This window comes from Zootermopsis nevadensis, unplaced genomic scaffold, assembly GCF_977971745.1.
Source record: "Zootermopsis nevadensis isolate Lab colony 2312 unplaced genomic scaffold, Znev_1.0 Znev_ptg000017l, whole genome shotgun sequence".
Taxonomy (NCBI): Eukaryota; Metazoa; Arthropoda; class Insecta; order Blattodea; family Termopsidae; genus Zootermopsis; species Zootermopsis nevadensis.
In genome coordinates, this window is record NW_028259149.1 from 5896106 (window position 1) to 5913331 (window position 17226).

The 17226-nt window shown below is 35.2% G+C and overlaps 4 protein-coding genes across 4 annotated transcripts in view; 3 read left to right on the forward strand and 1 right to left on the reverse strand.

The window, feature by feature from the left end:
* Positions 1 to 2260, forward strand: part of LOC110834465 (F-box/LRR-repeat protein 16) — a 57901-nt gene extending 55641 nt beyond the window's left edge. The window contains exon 6 of the mRNA XM_022073640.2: positions 2125 to 2260. The gene's annotated coding sequence lies outside the window, so the exon portion shown is untranslated. The remainder of the gene's footprint in view (positions 1 to 2124) is intronic.
* On the reverse strand, positions 1304 to 5048 carry Polr3H (RNA polymerase III subunit H). The gene is made up of 5 exons (XM_022073708.2): positions 4817 to 5048; positions 4167 to 4350; positions 3828 to 3968; positions 3614 to 3747; positions 1304 to 1771 (listed from the first exon to the last, which is right to left on the reverse strand). The coding sequence occupies exons 1-5, from the start codon at positions 4925 to 4927 to the stop codon at positions 1718 to 1720; spliced, it is 624 nt and encodes a 207-aa protein (XP_021929400.1). The 5' UTR covers positions 4928 to 5048; the 3' UTR covers positions 1304 to 1717.
* A 14-nt stretch (positions 5049 to 5062) lies between these two features.
* LOC110834498 (winged helix repair factor 1) lies at positions 5063 to 7869 on the forward strand. Its single transcript, XM_022073703.2, has 5 exons — positions 5063 to 5571; positions 5922 to 6148; positions 6688 to 6844; positions 6973 to 7061; positions 7583 to 7869. Exons 1-5 carry the CDS (start codon positions 5296 to 5298, stop codon positions 7626 to 7628), a joined length of 795 nt encoding a protein of 264 aa, XP_021929395.2. The 5' UTR covers positions 5063 to 5295; the 3' UTR covers positions 7629 to 7869.
* A 629-nt stretch (positions 7870 to 8498) lies between these two features.
* PolD2 (DNA polymerase delta subunit 2) lies at positions 8499 to 16355 on the forward strand. Its single transcript, XM_022073699.2, has 9 exons — positions 8499 to 8854; positions 9030 to 9157; positions 9674 to 9915; positions 10333 to 10481; positions 10568 to 10695; positions 11283 to 11375; positions 12581 to 12773; positions 13648 to 13749; positions 14682 to 16355. The coding sequence occupies exons 1-9, from the start codon at positions 8623 to 8625 to the stop codon at positions 14825 to 14827; spliced, it is 1413 nt and encodes a 470-aa protein (XP_021929391.2). The 5' UTR covers positions 8499 to 8622; the 3' UTR covers positions 14828 to 16355.
* The last annotated feature ends 871 nt before the right edge of the window (positions 16356 to 17226 follow it).

The following is a 17226-nucleotide window of genomic DNA, read 5'->3' on the forward strand; positions in this document are numbered from 1 at the left end:
TCTGATGATCTTGAAACCCAGTCTTATGGTTTTCTGATAACTATGTTTAAGACTAGCACTGATTTCATTTAGTTTCACCTCAGCAAGCAGTTAAAATTTTGATTTGGCAGTAATGAACCTCTTCCTTGAATGTACAATTCTGTGAATAGTTACTCTGAATGGAACTGAAACATCCTGAAATCTATGCTTGAATCTTATTTTCTTGTGAAGAAAGCTTATGCATTATGGGCAACTGAATCCTAGATCCTCAGCCACATGGTGCTTTAACTTCTGTTGCCGTGCTTGCCCTATGTGATAACTGGATCTACAGTAGCTGTTATTTTATTTGCTGTATCAGTCACAAATCCTCACTGTATGTGCATTATTGGGTAAAATTTTGTTCTGAATGTATTCTAAAAGGATGGTAAATTAACCCAAATGAAGGAAGAGGCAATTAAAATACATACAAAAATATATTGAAATATTAACAACAGTTAAAATAATTGTCCTTTGTTCTCTGTTTTTTTATGTCTGTAGCCACCTATGGTTGGTCACATGCTGTAATCTTTGTACTGCAGGTCTGTGATGATGTACTTTATGTATTATACTTATTGATCTTCATACACCACAAACTGTAAAACACATACTTTAATGAAGACTATTTTCATAAAACTGCCAGAAAGTATATCTGGTACAAACTAGGTAATGTTCAGCCGTCAGTGAATTGAACTTTACTAAATATTTTTCTGATGAAAAAGAATTTTCTGATTTGCTCCATTGTTTTTTAATTCCCCCTACTGCCTAGCTGCATTGCCTTCTTGTTTGTCTTGCAAAACAGGGTTTTTATATCTCACATAAAAATCAAAATCAAATACTGTAACTGCTATTTTACCAAGAGTTGAAAAAAAAACTTACAAGGATTCAATTGTTCGTTACATGGAAATGTCAGCACACCATCAATATTGTAGCATCCTGCGTCAAGTTTTCCTGTTACACAGAACTGAGATGGGAGATTAAATTTCATGGCATAATAAGCCATGGGTGTGTATATCATTTATCATCCCATTATTACTGAACAATGTTTTCTTAATGTACAGATGCAAAACTCAGTTCCTAGGTTTTCAGAAGTTTCAAGTTTAATAAAATTGAAATAAAATCTAAATGGCAATAAAATTAACATTTATAACAAGGCAATTTCTATTACTGTGGCATGTTACAACTGAAATATTAAAATCTGCCTTCAGTTGAGAATTCAAGAATGGAATACAATATTGGTGTGTGTCTTTCTCTATAATTTAATATCACCAAGAAATGGCAACACAGCTCTTATTTTATTATTGTTTTATTTTAAAAAATGCAAATGTACAGTAAATTACATTAGTTTGTAAGTTTGTACGTATATAGTCGCAGTGTATATAGCTTCATAGCAATGCTCTTTACATGTACAGTCAATTTAGTGTATATCTGTCCTCTTCATCATCATATATGAATTACCTGTTAGTGCTGTGTAAATATTGTACATTTCTTACTGGTAATTCAAAATCTTAGGTTTAACAGAAAGTCAATAAAAAATAGTTGTGTGACTTCAATATTTGGCAATACCCTGCTTCCTTATGAATATATACACTATTATTATAAAAAACTGATGGAAAAGTCCTGCCTCTGTTCTCTTTTTTCTGACGCACCATGTTTTTTTAAGCATCTTCACAATTTTCACTTTTAATTAATTTCATATTCATTATGAGGATGCCCACCATGACAGAAGGCCAAGACCAGATTCATTAATGCTGCCCTGCAACATAAGGCAAATAAAATTAATCATGCACATTTAAAATTCAGCACATCATAACATTCATTAGTGTTTAAGAAAATTAAATGTCTCATTCTTCTAATACATGTTTTCACTATGAAAGAGTGACAAGGAAGAACATTAGGACTGAAAGCTACTTTTGGAATATATCTGGGCCTATAACAGTACAAAATAGTATTGATAAAAATAACTCTAAATGAACATTTCTAATCAAACTATTAATATTAATAATATTTTCATTAAAGGTAACATTTTTAAAACATGAAACAAATGTAAAGTACATAAAGTATATGTGGATTATAAACATATCATAATTTTGTCCTGTCATAAAACAGATGGATCACATCACCTATACGTATCTCAAATCAAGAGTTCCACCACCATTTTGATAATCAAGACAGTAGAAGCTGATCAACAAATAATGCTGCTCAAAAGTTGTCTGACAGTTGCTACTACTTTGGAATCACTCAGGTTGCAGTGGCAGGTAATTGAACCCAACACAAAATCTGATACTCTAAACCAGGTATCACCTAAAAAGAAGCCAAATTTACTTCCAGTATGCATGCCCAATCAGTACCAGGTCTTATACAGGCTGTTTCATTTAAAAAGCAACTCTAACTACAACAATATTTGCAAGCTTTGGTGATTCTTTTTGACGTAAATATGTCTAGGTCATTCGGCAAAAAAAGCGTAACGAAGATGTGTAAGATCCATATCAACAATGGTTGTTACCTCAGAAACTAATTGTTACGTCATCTGTTTACTCGGCATTGTTGTGTTACATTACTGCCGTCAACAATCTGCTAAGCTGTGAATCGCTTGTAGAAGAAGTGCGTCGTACACTAGATAATTTTGTGCTGGCAAAAACGTTTTATAATATCACAAGTACTTTTCTTATATAAGAATTATTACATTACATTTCATTTCATTACATTACAGTGACGTATTTACGTCAGATTCTCCGGAACCGTGGTTCCGCTGTCAACTTTTTAAATCCATATATTCAGAAAGCTTAATGGGATCTTCGAAGCCTACGTTCTTACCATTTGTACACTTCCTCCATCCACCTTTATAGACCAGTTATTGTACAATGTAAGTTATGGGATGCTGTAAGAGGAAGTTGACATACTATGCACAGATGGTGGGGATGAAGAGAAGGATCTGCATTGGATCCAGGCCCATTTCTTGAGTTCAGTGACAAAAAAAACTGGAGACACTGGTATTTTCAATATGAATAATGGTATGGAAGACAGTGAAGCACATGCTTCAGTTCCCAGAAATGTAAATGTAATTTTCTGTTTGCTTCAGAACATCTGTCCTACGTTACCTGAATGTAACGCAAACTTAGGTTCATGCTGAACTTTAAGACAGGTTTTTATACAAGGCAATAAGGATGAAAGTGATAATTTTTACCACACTCAAGGGAAGGTAAATTTGCCAGTACTTCACTGAGCACCACACCATGCAGATGTATGGGGGAGTGGGATGTATAGCATCATGCATTCTTAACCTTGGAGGTGAGTGGTCAGCTTCACATGTTGCTGCTTTACACCTGAAGAAATAACCCTAGTGCCGAATGGATAGGAGGCTGGGTGGGCCCCAGTCATCCAGCCCATAGTCACTATATATAGACCAAACTGTCCTGGCTACAAAGTAGTAATGTATTCATATTATTATTAAAATCTCAAGGAATGAAGGATTTAGGCAGACCATGAATGAGATGGTCTGAACAGTTTGTGTGACCTCAGAACAGGTCTAATGGGCTTAAACCTTAGTTAGAAAAATAAGAGCGTCATGAAATGTGTCATGGTAGCAGATACATACTGTTAACATATATGGAACTTTTGGTTCTTCAGCAGATGTTTCACCACCTGGAGTTGTGATGTCTGTATTCTCTGGCCCACTTGGTGAGGTTTCTACAAAGGTTTCTGCTGTCACTCGAAATCTAATTGTTTCCCCTGCAAATATTAACAAGGATATGTAATAAAATAATGTCCCATTTCAAACACTGACCAGTACCACTAGAATTGTAGCTTACCTGGATCCATGAAAAGGTCATGTTTGTCCCCATCACCTGTGTTGTATTCCCACACCCATGCCTGTTCTGTCTCATCAAATCTAGAAGGATGTTGTAGTGCATTTGGAGGAATTATGATATCATCAAAAAATCCAAGTGTTACTGGAAATTTTCAGCAATCAAGAAAAATTTAATTAGTTTCACTTGATTTGAACTATGTCTTTCTTTTCTAAACTTCTGCTGGCAGTACAATGAGATGGGCTTACTATACTACTAATATTTATTACTTAATGCAAAAGGATTATGATGCATGAAACCGCATGTTTAACATAAATAAGTTACAATTATTTTTTAACTTACCATGAACTCCTTCTCGGCTGCAGCTACGTATTTTTCCAGTTATTACCTCTTCTATGAATGGTCTGAACACAACATAACGAAAATTAACTTTGGTATGAGCTGCCCCATCTCCAGGAAAAATGTATGAATCTTCTAACTGTGTAATATCATGTAGAGCGATACATAAGCCTACATTCAAAACAACCTGTAAAGAAGAGTTACATTCATGTGCACCAAACTTCAACTAACTTAAAACTGGGTGTTCATGTTTTCACAGCTCTATTTTACTTGAAGTTCATAGAATCTGTTATGCCACAGAGCAGAGGCCTTCTTGACAAACTAATAGTAGCCCAGCTAGTCCCCACTTGAATATTCTCAAGGGCCTGCCATAGGAATCCAGGCCACACTGTTATTTCCCTAAGATCCATTTGAATACTAACCTCCCATGTGTGTCTAGGTCTTCAGAGTGGTCTTTTAACTTCAGGCCTTACTTCTAATTTCTGTAGTCATTTCTCATCTCACCTGTCCATGCTAATATTGACAGAATTAAGAGTGATGGAACACGAACTATGTCTGGTGTCAAATATGCTTGTCTTCATTATCAAAATAACAGAAAATTAACACTATCGTGCAAGTTTTGTAAATACTATTGGTGGCCTATTATTGTATACCTTATTAGCCAACTTTTTATTCAGCTCTTCTGCGATTGCATCATTCAGCTTCAAGTGAAATATATGTGGTGGTGTTCGAATAACATGTTTCATTTCTGCAAGAACAAACATGTTTAACCCGGTATGATACGTAGCCACAGTTACATATTCACAATTCTTGAACTCATATATGAATTAATGTTTCATCTAATGTTATACCAGATGTCAGGTTATTCCTTTTCACAGTTCACCAACTGTATTTCCGACATCTGAGCAGGGTTGCCAATAAAATGCAAATGAATTACGGGAGTTAAAGTTTACATGTAATGGTATAATGGCAATCTGGGTCGTATATTTGTGGAACATGATTGAGAGAAGAAGTGTGCAAAATGGTTTACGAATTATAGCGTTGCAATATGTTTTCTGACAGATAAGCACTGTAAATAAGTTACTGTGTTCTTTGGCATTTGTAATGAAAACATGAATGTCACATTAACATTATGAGCAAGAGGCCTTCGAACTCAAATTTTTATGGACAGAGTAAAATATTTCGTGCTAGTACTTCATTAGCGCAAGTGAAAGCTACTGTGTTTGGAGATGCGAACAATTTGGATGTTTCTCCGTTTACATTTGCACTATCAGATACTGAAGCAGCACTTGTGTATTTGAAATGTAAATTTCCTATTGAAAACTTTGAAGGAAAATTGCCACCAGTTATATTAGTGCATCAAATTTATAGCATAATTAAATGTAAAACATCTGTTGACAGGGAAATAGTAAGTATAAGTGTGGTGTTTAAGTATTTATTTTTAGTTATTTTGATAATTTGTTGAAATACAGAACAAATAGTTTATTGCATCATGAGTTTTCTTTAAGAACTGGAAAAATGTTAAGATGTTCCAAAGTGCAAAAGGTGTCAACAAAGATCAGATTTCAGCCACCAGAAATGTACCCATTCTTACATTGGAATAACATCTTAAATGAGATGCAGAATCCATATTTGAAGTCAGCCCCAAATTTTATTACAACATATTTATATTATAGTGAATTGTGTGTGCTGAATTATCATTGTAACAGCTTCATTTCAGATTAAGCAGGTTTCAACTGTTATTAACATTTGTTTCAGAACTGTCTTCAGGCCAAGGGTGTAATACGTCTTTTTAAACTGGGTTGTGAGGAGACTGCACTTGTCGTGATCAATTCTGATGATCTTGTTAATCATATTACACAGCACTGCCCAAAAAAGCCTGCAATTAATCGTTTTTTAAATAATGTAATTCTGAAAGTTCAAGATGTCAGCATTGATAAGGCATTATTGCAAGGGGACATGGGATTTTCACAACAAGATATTAGGTAATTATATGTATATGAATTTGTGTGAACAGTTTTAAATTTTAAGACTATTAATGTAAGATATTGTAGATGCGTCATATTGTGATTTATTTAAATAGTATTAAAAATATATTAAAATTAGCCGTCAATCACAATATAATATAATATAATTAAAAGATTAAAATATCATTTTACGTTCCCTATCGAGTACTCGATTTACATGAGGAACATACACGACATGTTTCGGCTATATATAGCCATCATCAGGTGTTATGTATATAAGAACATCATAAGAAAAATGAAAACTAAAAAACATTAAAAATCAGTAAAATATCAGTAATTCAGTGAAAAGTTTATATACTTAACACCTGATGATGGCTATATATAGCCGAAACATGTCGTGTATGTTCCACATGTAAATCGAGTACTCGATAGGGAACGTAAAATGATATTTTAATCTTTTAATTATATTATATTATATTGTGATTGACGGCTAATTTTAATATATTTTTAATACTATTAATGTACATTTACATTATAATTCTCCATTTCCTCTCAAGTGACCTAATGAATGCAGGACTACTGACATTGAGGTCAGCTGGAAGCTTTTGGTTCTCATTTCCAAATGCGGGGGAATTCATGAGAAGCTACCTGAAAGGCAGGAAATCTGTCTTGAGAACAATCAAAAAATGCAAGTTCAGTGAAATATTGCAGTTTGTAAGTATATTTATGATGTCCTCAGTGAGGTGCTGTTTTATGAATTTATAGAATTTATAGAGGCTGTACATGTTGCAGCAATTTGTCAATGCATTGCAGTCTGTAGATTGTTCACTTGATTCTTTTAGGAATTACAACAGAGGAAACTGGAGAAGTCTGCTAAATTAGGAATTTTGTACCACATCCATGATATCATTGGTGCAGAATTGGTGAAATGGTATGTGCTTCAGTTCAATTTAGAGAACATTTTATATCAGGAGAAATAAATGCTCTCTGTAACCAGCAACTGATTGTTCAAGCTACTCGTCAAAAGTGTTTTCATGTTGGTCTCCTGGGTTGTGATGCTATGTGGATTTGTAGCCCTGAAGGTGGAGACACTGTGTTTCTCCAAAATGCTGTTGTCTACCTGCAAGTCAACATGGTATTACAACCCAGAGAACTTCACTGGAAGAACTCAAATCTCAAATTATGCCTGTGTTGGTAATTCAGGTACTGACAAGAGAATAAATCCACTTTTTCTTATAAGTGTTTTCCCTATATTTTAAGACTTTGTGGCTGTAACAGAAAACTGGTTCTATCATGAAAACAACTTTATTTTTGTGTGTTCATTATTGGTGATTAATAATAGAAATAACATGAGTAGTACACGCAGATTTTCCCCTTAAATTCTTTAAAGTTTAAATAAGAGTAGGAATAATTTTATTTGCTGTGGAAGTTTATGTTTTGTTTGTGTTTCAGTGTTGAAACCACATCTGGGACTCTTCTGAGATTGACCAAGAAATGATTTTGTTGTTTATTTATAATCATCATTATTTCCAATATTATGTCTGTTCAGACTTGTTGCAGATATTACAAAACATTGTCATTTTGTGGGTCTTCCTAAACTTCTTTTTCCTTGTGGATAATTGAAATCAATGGGAAGGACTACCAATTGGTTTTAGCCAGAGAATGGGAAGTTGAGTGGTTTGGTTACTGAAATTAAGCCTCTTTATGTATAAATGTGTGATAATAAATTGAAAATTGTATGTTGACATTTATTATTATCATCACCACCTAAACTGTTTCAGTATTTTCTCAGGGGGCCTGAGATGATCCTCAAAACTTTGTTTGATGCAATTTTTTTTCTTCCAAGATTTGAGTGGGCAACATGTGAAAAAATGAGTTGTGCCCTTGATGTTACGCTGTAATGCACATTTAAATATTAAATACAGCCCTTCATTATAACGTAAAGCTGTTCCACTACATACCATGTAGGCACATGGTGGAGAGTAGGTATATCTCCTTCTCATTCTTAACCTCGGTGCTAGATAGGGGTGAGTGGTAAGTGTTATGGTCCAGCTGCTCTTCCCCCCCCCCCCCGAGAAAGGACGCTGTACTCATTGGATAGGAGGCTGGATGGGCATCAGATCCGTCATTATATTGTATTCATATTAACATTTGAAAATTTAATTCATCCATATATCTAAAGAAGTTAGTTCCATCTTTAAAACTGATACTTAAATGGAAATGTAGTTTGACGATACGAACTACAAGAACAAAATATAAGATCTTGTTACTGACTGAGCAGTGACTTCCCATGGTTTCAAACCAGTTGCCAGGTTATCATAAGTTAGTATAGTGGCTTTGGATAGATGGCAGCTTAATACACGTAAGAATGAACTGTGCGACTCGCTGTCTTTGCTATTTTTTGGCGCAATTTTGTGAACCTAAGTTGTTCAAAGTGGTGAATAGAAGCTTACTTATGCAGCTTTAGAAGAAACAGTAGTGCGGAAAAGAAAATGATACCGCAAGAAGTTAAGAGCACTGGTAGTGTGGGGAAGCTCTTGTCTTTTCCAACCAATGAGAATGAGACTGAAAGTGTTTACTCGAGAATAAACTGTAGTTTTACAAATCTTTCGGAAAGATTTGGACATCACTCGAAGGATTATTCAAAGCAATTTGCTCATATTTATGCTGTACGTCTTACGAAAATGAGGGAGTTACTGAATAAAAGAATACATAATAAATGGGGTAATGTGTGAGTCAATTACATTGAGGTTATATATGACGTTTCATTACATCTGACCAAAATTTGTGGTTAGCCTTTGTATGTAAATCATACGTATTTGAGCAGTATTTAACATCAGCAAAGAATATGGAAATATTTGTTACGTTTCCATATCAATATGTTTTATTTCTCATGTAGGACCAGATGTTCGGATACGAAAATTGCATGAATTGCAAGAGGAGGAGTCCAGGAAATGTGTTGTGCTTGGAACACTTTTCAAGCATCAGGAAATGAAACCGAGTATACTGAAAGAAATCAGTGAAGAGGTATGTATATACTTATGCATTATTTGTACTTATCTATTTGGGATTCATGTGTGATACACCAATTCAATTTAGCATATTTCTTCATGAGAAACTGACAGTTTTTTATCTCATAAAGTTCTTCACCTTTTATGGAACCTGAAGATTTCCTACTAGACTCACAGGAGCTGGCCACTGGTCCCTATCCTTAGCCACAAGAATCCAGTCCACATCCCCACACTCTATTCCCCCAAAATTCAGTAGGACTTCCAAATGGTTTCTTGTCCTCAGGCAATTGAACCAAAATTTTGTGTGCATTTTTCATTTGTGTGTGTGTGTGTGTGTGCTGCATGCACAGTGCTTAAAAATAAAATAATTGTTTGTTAAATAATTTAAAATATGTTGCTCTTTTGTAGCATTTAATTAAGGCATAATCACTGCAAGAGATAATTTGAGGTTATGTTAATTGCCTGAGGACTTCTGTATTTTAGCTATTTTGTTGTTATGATAATTTGGTAAATATAGTGATTCTGTTTACAGCATCAACTAATACCACAACCACCAAGAACTCATTTTTTTGATGACAGTGACCAACTTATACTGGAAGATGAACTTCAGAGAATTCGACTTGTTGGAAATTTGGATGTCCACTTGGTTGTGACTGGAGTGGTGTGTGCTGTGCTAGGGAATGAAGATGGTGATGGGAAATTTCTTGTTGATGATTACTGTTGGGCAGGTGTATCAGAACCTATACAACATCCATTGCAATCCAATGATGAGAGGTACAGTATTTAAAATCTATACATTCTGTATGTAACAGAACATCTTACAGAGATTTACATGACATAGTAGAGCATATGGTATCAGCTTATCCGCATGCACCTGTTTGCACATGCTTTTTTCTTTTTTATGGGTATGTGTTGAAAATTAGTATTAGAATGATGTTTCCACTTAATGCATGTCATCTATCAACCAAGCTTCTTCATTTGTCTTTGTCTTCTCACAGCTCTTGCTCCTCAATCTCTTAATATGTTCTTTCTTCTTTTTATGTGACCACATTCCTAACCTGTTGTTTTATTGGAAGCTGGGTGTGAAGAAGGATTAGTAAGTAATTATCAATTTACACTATCTGACAGCCTGAAAGCAGGTATCTTAAGTTCTTCCTGGAATGTCTTTAATTAAGGTCCCTTTTCCCCCAGGTTTGTTGTCCTTCTCAGTGGGTTGGATTTGGCTAACAGTGGTGATACCTTGCTGCCATTTCAGTTATTCATTGACTGGATTGGGGGTTTCCTAGGTGACATGGGGGAACAGGAGCATCAGGCTTGCGCTGTGCGTGTACTAATAGCTGGTAGGTAACATAAAAATATATTATTATTTACCGATGATGTGATATATGCAATTTGTTGACTGTGTAGCTGTTGTTTCCTGCTTCAGGTAATTCTGTGAAAGGCTGTGGGGAACACAAGGCTCCTGTTTTACACAACACTTACAAAACTGATGTTGGAGATGCTATTACTTTAGATGCCACAAAACTTTTGGATGACTTCCTGGTTCAGTTAACAGTGAGTATTAAAGCAGAAAATAGTTTACATATATGTACATTAACTTGGTGTAAATAGTATTAATGTTACCATGAACAGATTGCTTCAACAAATAAAAATACTTAACCAAAGGATTGAAGAAATAGGTCAATTTTTTAAATTCCAGTTGTGTATAAAGTACAAAACTGAGGTAGCTGCTTGAGATACTTATTTAAATTTGTGACGGCATTAACCTCTTGTATGTTGAACTTGTGAAATGTGGTTGAAGATAATAAATGTATCCAAAGTTTCTGTTGGGTATTTTTGTGTTAAAATAATAATGTGGAAAGTTTAAAGGTTATACTAATAAAATAAACAATCAGCCAAATATATCTTTGGTCTTGTCTGATATACTATCTATGAATATTTCAATGCTGTTCTATGATCAATGGAAAATGTGTATTCATAGGCACTTCACATGATTTTTATGGAAGGTCGTAAAAGAATGTGATGTTAATGAGCGCAACAGTATAAAGTTTTCATAGTTTGTGTGTGTGTGTGTAGTTGTGTTGTTTCTTCTTAAGGGTCAGAATATATGTGGCTAAACAAATTGTTTGCTTTTTGTTTAGTCGTCAATTGATGTGGACTTAATGCCTGGGGAGTTTGACCCATCAAACCACACGATGCCTCAGCAACCACTCCACTACTGTATGTTTCCACAGGTACATCTCTGTTTTCTTTTCATTGTTTTAATTGTTTAATTTAATCCTGTGAGATACGAATAAGAATTAGGAATTAATGTTTATTTCACTTACAGTGGATCTTTTAACTATTTTTTAGAGCAGGGGTTCTCAACTTTTTACAGATCCACGTCTATACTCCTCTAATTCTTCACAAAGTTGAACAATTGCTTACAGCAAAAGGTGCCGCCAGGTACTGATCTCATAGTAAAGTATGTTTTGTGATACTGATTAAATATTTGGTACTTGTGGGTTATCAGGACACGTCGCTTTAAAAATAGGTTAGGTTAGTTGTCATTTATTGAAATAAAATATAATAACTTTCAAGTGTATGTCATTTATCCTCACACATTAACCTAACCTATTTTTAAAGCGATGTGTCCCGATAACCCACAAGTACCAAATATTTTTCATCATACAGTATGACACAGTATCACAAAAATGTATGCACAAAACACATCACTGGGTCTTATATGACACCCCCAGTAACTTCTGGACCAGTACACAGATTATCACGACATTGGGTATGAACATTGTGCCCTTAGAGGACAGTCCAACTTTGTAGGGTGTTTTTTATCATTAATAATATCAACCTGGCAGCTTGGCAGACTTTTGAGGGTAGGATCAGCACTAGCATTACTTAATATAAAGACCTGCAATTTTGTGGTCTAATAGATCTTCAGATTGTATTTGATGTCTGTTATATCTTAAGGGGTCCGCAGTGGCCGCACGGTCTGAGGCGTGGGCCTTGTGCCGCTCAGTCGCTGGGACCGTGAGTTTGAATCCCACTCAAGCCATGGATGTATATCCACGTATTTCTGTGTTGTGCTGTCCTGTGTACATGTAGAGGCCTTGCGACGGGCCAATCCCACGTCCAAGGAGTCCTACTGAATGTCTATAGATCAAGCCAACGAACAGTTGGGACCCGCAGTGCTCAGGCACTTGAAGTATCCAGTAGTTATATTTTAATCCAGTAGTTATATTTTAATTAGAATCATGGGTAAGCTGTAAAACTTTGAGGTCACATCTGACAAATTGAATAAAGCGATAATTTATGGAAGTGGAAGTTATATAGAGAATGAGTCACTAAATTGTAGAATTATAAGCTTCACCGTATAGAATGAAGCATCTGAATGATAGTAGGTGTTTTGAAGAAGCTTTCGCTAAAACTTCTTGTTCTGTTGCAGGCTTCTGTTTATCAGACATTGCATGGTGTACCAAACCCTTATGAGTGTGAAATTGGAGGACGACGTATGCTGGGAACATCAGGACAGCCAATAGATGATATTTCTCGTTACAGTAAACTTTCTGATCCGCTCAGTATATTACAACTTACTTTGGAATGGGCTCATCTTTCACCCACATGCCCAGATACTCTGTGTAAGTTTATTGGTTGCACTGAAATGATGTTCTGTTGCTCATTACATGGTCATATTTGTATTTTTTAATATTTGTATTTACATTGTGCCTACCCATAATTAATTTCTTATGTAGTTGATATTTTTAGGCATGTGATGCTTGTAGGATTTGAGGTTTTCATGACGGTGAATCTGAAGATTGCTATCTTGGGTTGTTGTGCCATGTAGTCTGGTAGATGTTTACCGACATTTCAGAGGTCCTTGCTGACTCCGTCATCGACCTGATGTAGACAGCAAAGACTTCTGAAATGTCAGTGAACATCTACCAGACCACATAACGAAACAACCCAGAAGACGGAAATCTACATATAATGCTTGAATCTGTATGCTTACTCAGTCTTAAAACTTACCTTGAAAAGCTAAAGGGTTGGTATATTTTTTCCACATTCAAGGTTTTTGACTGACTTTGGACTCAAATTGTATTCCTAGGTGGGTAATTATATATTGCACATATACTCTGATTCTTTATTCCATATTTTCATTGATCATATTACATAATTTTTATCCTATGTACGTAAAAGCCAAGGCTCCCTGCATCAGCCATCTTTGAGTTGAAACCCTCGGCTAGTGCTCTGATGTGGTCTGTGAAAAATGGTACCCCAAATCCTCATGAATTGCCTGTTACTGCCATACCAAGGTGCATTAGTCTGAATGTGAAGAAACTTGGATGTTAACACATCAGCTTTCAGACGTGGCTATGAGCAGTGGGGGCATGCCTGATCCATCATAGGGCAGTTGAGCTACTTAGAGTGGTTTGTAATTTCTTGACATTGGAAGCAGCACTGTTTAGGACTGAGGAGCAATTTAATAAAGTGAATTTTGTATTTGTTTTTCAGCTTGCTACCCATATTACCAGGAAGATCCGTTTATAATTTCAGAGTGTCCAGACATATACTTTGCAGGCAACCAGCCACAGTTCCAGTCCAAATTATATGAGGGTAATTATTAACTTATGCATCTTGAATAGACATACTTGTGTGTACTACATTTAACCTGATTGAATGCATATTTTCTAGTCTGTAAAATTGTGATGTGATGAAGAATTCGAACATGTATAAGGTCTGACAGAAACATTTTTAGGATGGTTTCTTGGCTTGTGTAGCTCTGCTGGATATTTGGCAGAAATCCTGATAATCACTGTCTTGTTCATGTTAATGCTCAGATCATACATTATTCAGATATGATTTCTGTACTAATATTTATAATTATCTGTGATCAATGCAATTGCCATCATCTAATTGTAATAGGACTGCTGAAATAACAAAGTAACGGCATCTTCTTCTTCTATGGCTCTCCAGTCCGTATTCGGTCCATGGCCTCCTCAATTCTCCTCTTCCATTTGGTCCTCTGTTAGGTCCGTCTATCCAAGGCTTTGATTGAGGTTTCGAAACATCTTCCTTTTTACGGTGCAAGGTTGTTAGCCTTGCTACCAACCCCCAACCTAGAGTACCAGGGTACCTGTCTTAGTCTGACCTCTCCCCCTTGACCAATCTGGCTAGGGAGGCCCTACCAGTAGCTCTTGGGGTCACTGAGGTACTCAAGCCCCACCACCACGACAAGGTGCAGGTACCATTAAGTGGGGAAGTAACGGCATCTGGGAATTGTATTTATAGTGAATATATTTGGTGTTATAATTATCTCATTGGCTTGAAACTGTAATTAGTTTCTCAGATATTTGTATTGGACAGTTTTATTGGGATGGGTTTTCCAACAGTTTCTAATTTTTGCTGCTCTTCATTCCACCATTACATTTGTCACTTTCATCAATGTTATGAGCAGTAAAAAATCAGTTTCGTTGTCACTCGTGTTCTAGAAGTTATTTTCTCGTGTGTTTGTTACAAGATTGTGTTCAATAACATCATATTTACAGGCCCTGAAGGACAGCAAGTGAGACTCATCTGCATACCAGCGTTCTCTAAAACGCATTCTTGTGTGGTTGTAAACTTGAAGAACTTAGACTGTTACACAGTACGTTTTGATGCTTCAGATTCCATGGGTCCAGGACTAGATAAATGAAGTAAATGTTTCAAGATGGTGTAATATTAATGATTATTTTCTTTAATAGAGTTAAATATTTTTACTGCCTAATGTCATCAAGTGTAATTTTGAAACCTGTTACCCAGAAATATTTTCATTGTATTGCACTGTGTTATGAATATGTTCTCTGTCATACTTTGTAGAGTAAGGACTAGCAAGGTATTTCCATTTTATCTTCTCTCGCAGTAGCAGACTTGAATTATGGAAAAGGCATCTTTCATCTGTAAGATCAATATTTATCTATTACTGGTGCCTGTAATTGATTTGTGACTGATAACTATTAATGACATTTTGTAACTTGGCATTCTAAATAGTCCAGAAAAAGGTACACTGTTTATCACCATTCTGTAGAAAATGTGTTTTACCAATGCGGGTAAAATTTATTTTCTGAGTTCCTTAAGTAACAACAGCCGGGAGTTTTATGATACGAATGTGACAGTGAAAAGTGTCATTGTTATATTTTGTCTGATTATGATATGTGTGACAGTAAACAAAGTAAAGTCATCTAGATTAGGTAGTAATTTGGTATTGTTGTACAGGTATACTTTTAACAATCTTACCTATTACAGAAGTTGAGTTTATTTGTAACTCATAATGTGGCAATCATATAAGCTCTTTCAAATATTCCAAACTCAAGAGGTGATTAAATTTTGATTCAAAACACTGGCATTCTTAGTAAAGAATGTGTTTTACTGTCATACAGTTAATGTGTCATCTTGTGTTATTTAATCTATGAAACAAAATTGATTCACAAATGAAAATAGTCATTTTTCTCTCCCAAACTCTATTTACAGATTTCGTTTGGAACATGTTTTTATTTAAATTTATGAAGTAGTGTGTGGTCTAATTCCTAGTTTTGAAAACCCTGTTGCTTAGATTAATGAATCTAGCTTCAATCCTGTTGTATTGTTGATTGATGTGCATGGACATGAAGGATCAAGAGTAATTAGGGTTTAGAGAAGTGTGCAGTTAACCAAAAAGTTGTGAAATACTTCTCTTTCTCTGAATAGTATCCATTGATTGTGAAATATATGGTGTGGAGTGGTTTGGAGAAGAAAGGATAGCAAGGTGAAGATGGTTGGTGTGAGATGAAAAGAAGTTATTTTGTTGCAGAATGATTTCACTCCATTTCCTTCTCGTTGTTTACTTTTTCAAGTGTTGGTCTCCCATCAATTCTAAATGAGAAAGTCAAGTGTTTGACTCTTTCCAATTGAAAGAACTTCTTCTGAAAGGAGATTTCAGATGCTGTTTCTGTAACTTACCATTCCATTCACTTGCTTTGAAGAAACTATTATTGATTTTGAAACTTGTATTCAATCAAGTGAATTAGATGTGGTATGTTAAGTCAACGAGTAACAGTGAATCTAAACATTATTAAGTCGGCTGAATGGTTGAACATGAAAGTGGTTAAATAATGCAGTTTTATGTGTGCAGTGGTCCTTCATATGTAGCTTTATTTATAATATTAAGTACTAAATTAGCATAATTAAAGGAAATCTGTCATGAACATGCCGTGGAATACTGGAAAATGGATATTCAGCAGAGTTGGCAATCTTGAGAGTTGATAACTAGATCCATTTTCTGTTTTCTCTAAAAATGTGGAGTACACTGCCTCAGGACACATGGAACAGGTAAGTGTTTAGGAGGTGATGGTTTAATTTGGAAATATATAAAACTTAATAAGAATGTTTATTTTTGGGTTTTTCCGTTTCGGCAGAAATAAGCACAAAGAATTACAACAGCGGTGGAACACTTTTATTGGGCACGTCTTTTTCTTTACGTTTTATTAAATGCACTGTAAAATGTGTAGTGACGGTTATAGATCTGAGTGAGGCCATACAATTTGACAGACGTGGCTCTATCTGTGTCTGGAAACTGGCAATTTTATTTTCTCTGACTACAAGTCGATCGCGGAATTCGAGCTACTGTCTGATATACTTGTAAGAACAGTTAAATTCGTTTTCAAATAATTTGCAATTCACATTAATTTATACACGTAAAGTAGTTAATTAATAATAGTGACCGATACTATCTGGATACAATATTAACTCGACCTATCGGACGTGGCGCCCGCCGCGTAAAATGTGAAACACCTCTTGTAACAAACGTTTAATTTATAACTGCGTTCATGTACAGAACAAAGTGCCGAGACTGAAAACTTATAATCGACATTCATGCGAAGTGCAACTAGATGTGTATTCCTAGCGAGTGATTAAGTGGTATTGTTTTATGAATACAAAAGCTAAGAAGTGGAAACATACTATCATCCATCGTCATACGTGACATGTGAGTAGTGAATATTTATGTTTGTTTTACTTTTTTCCTCAATTAAGGTGAGGTCGTATTATTCTATTTGATTCATTGCTTGGAATTGCCTT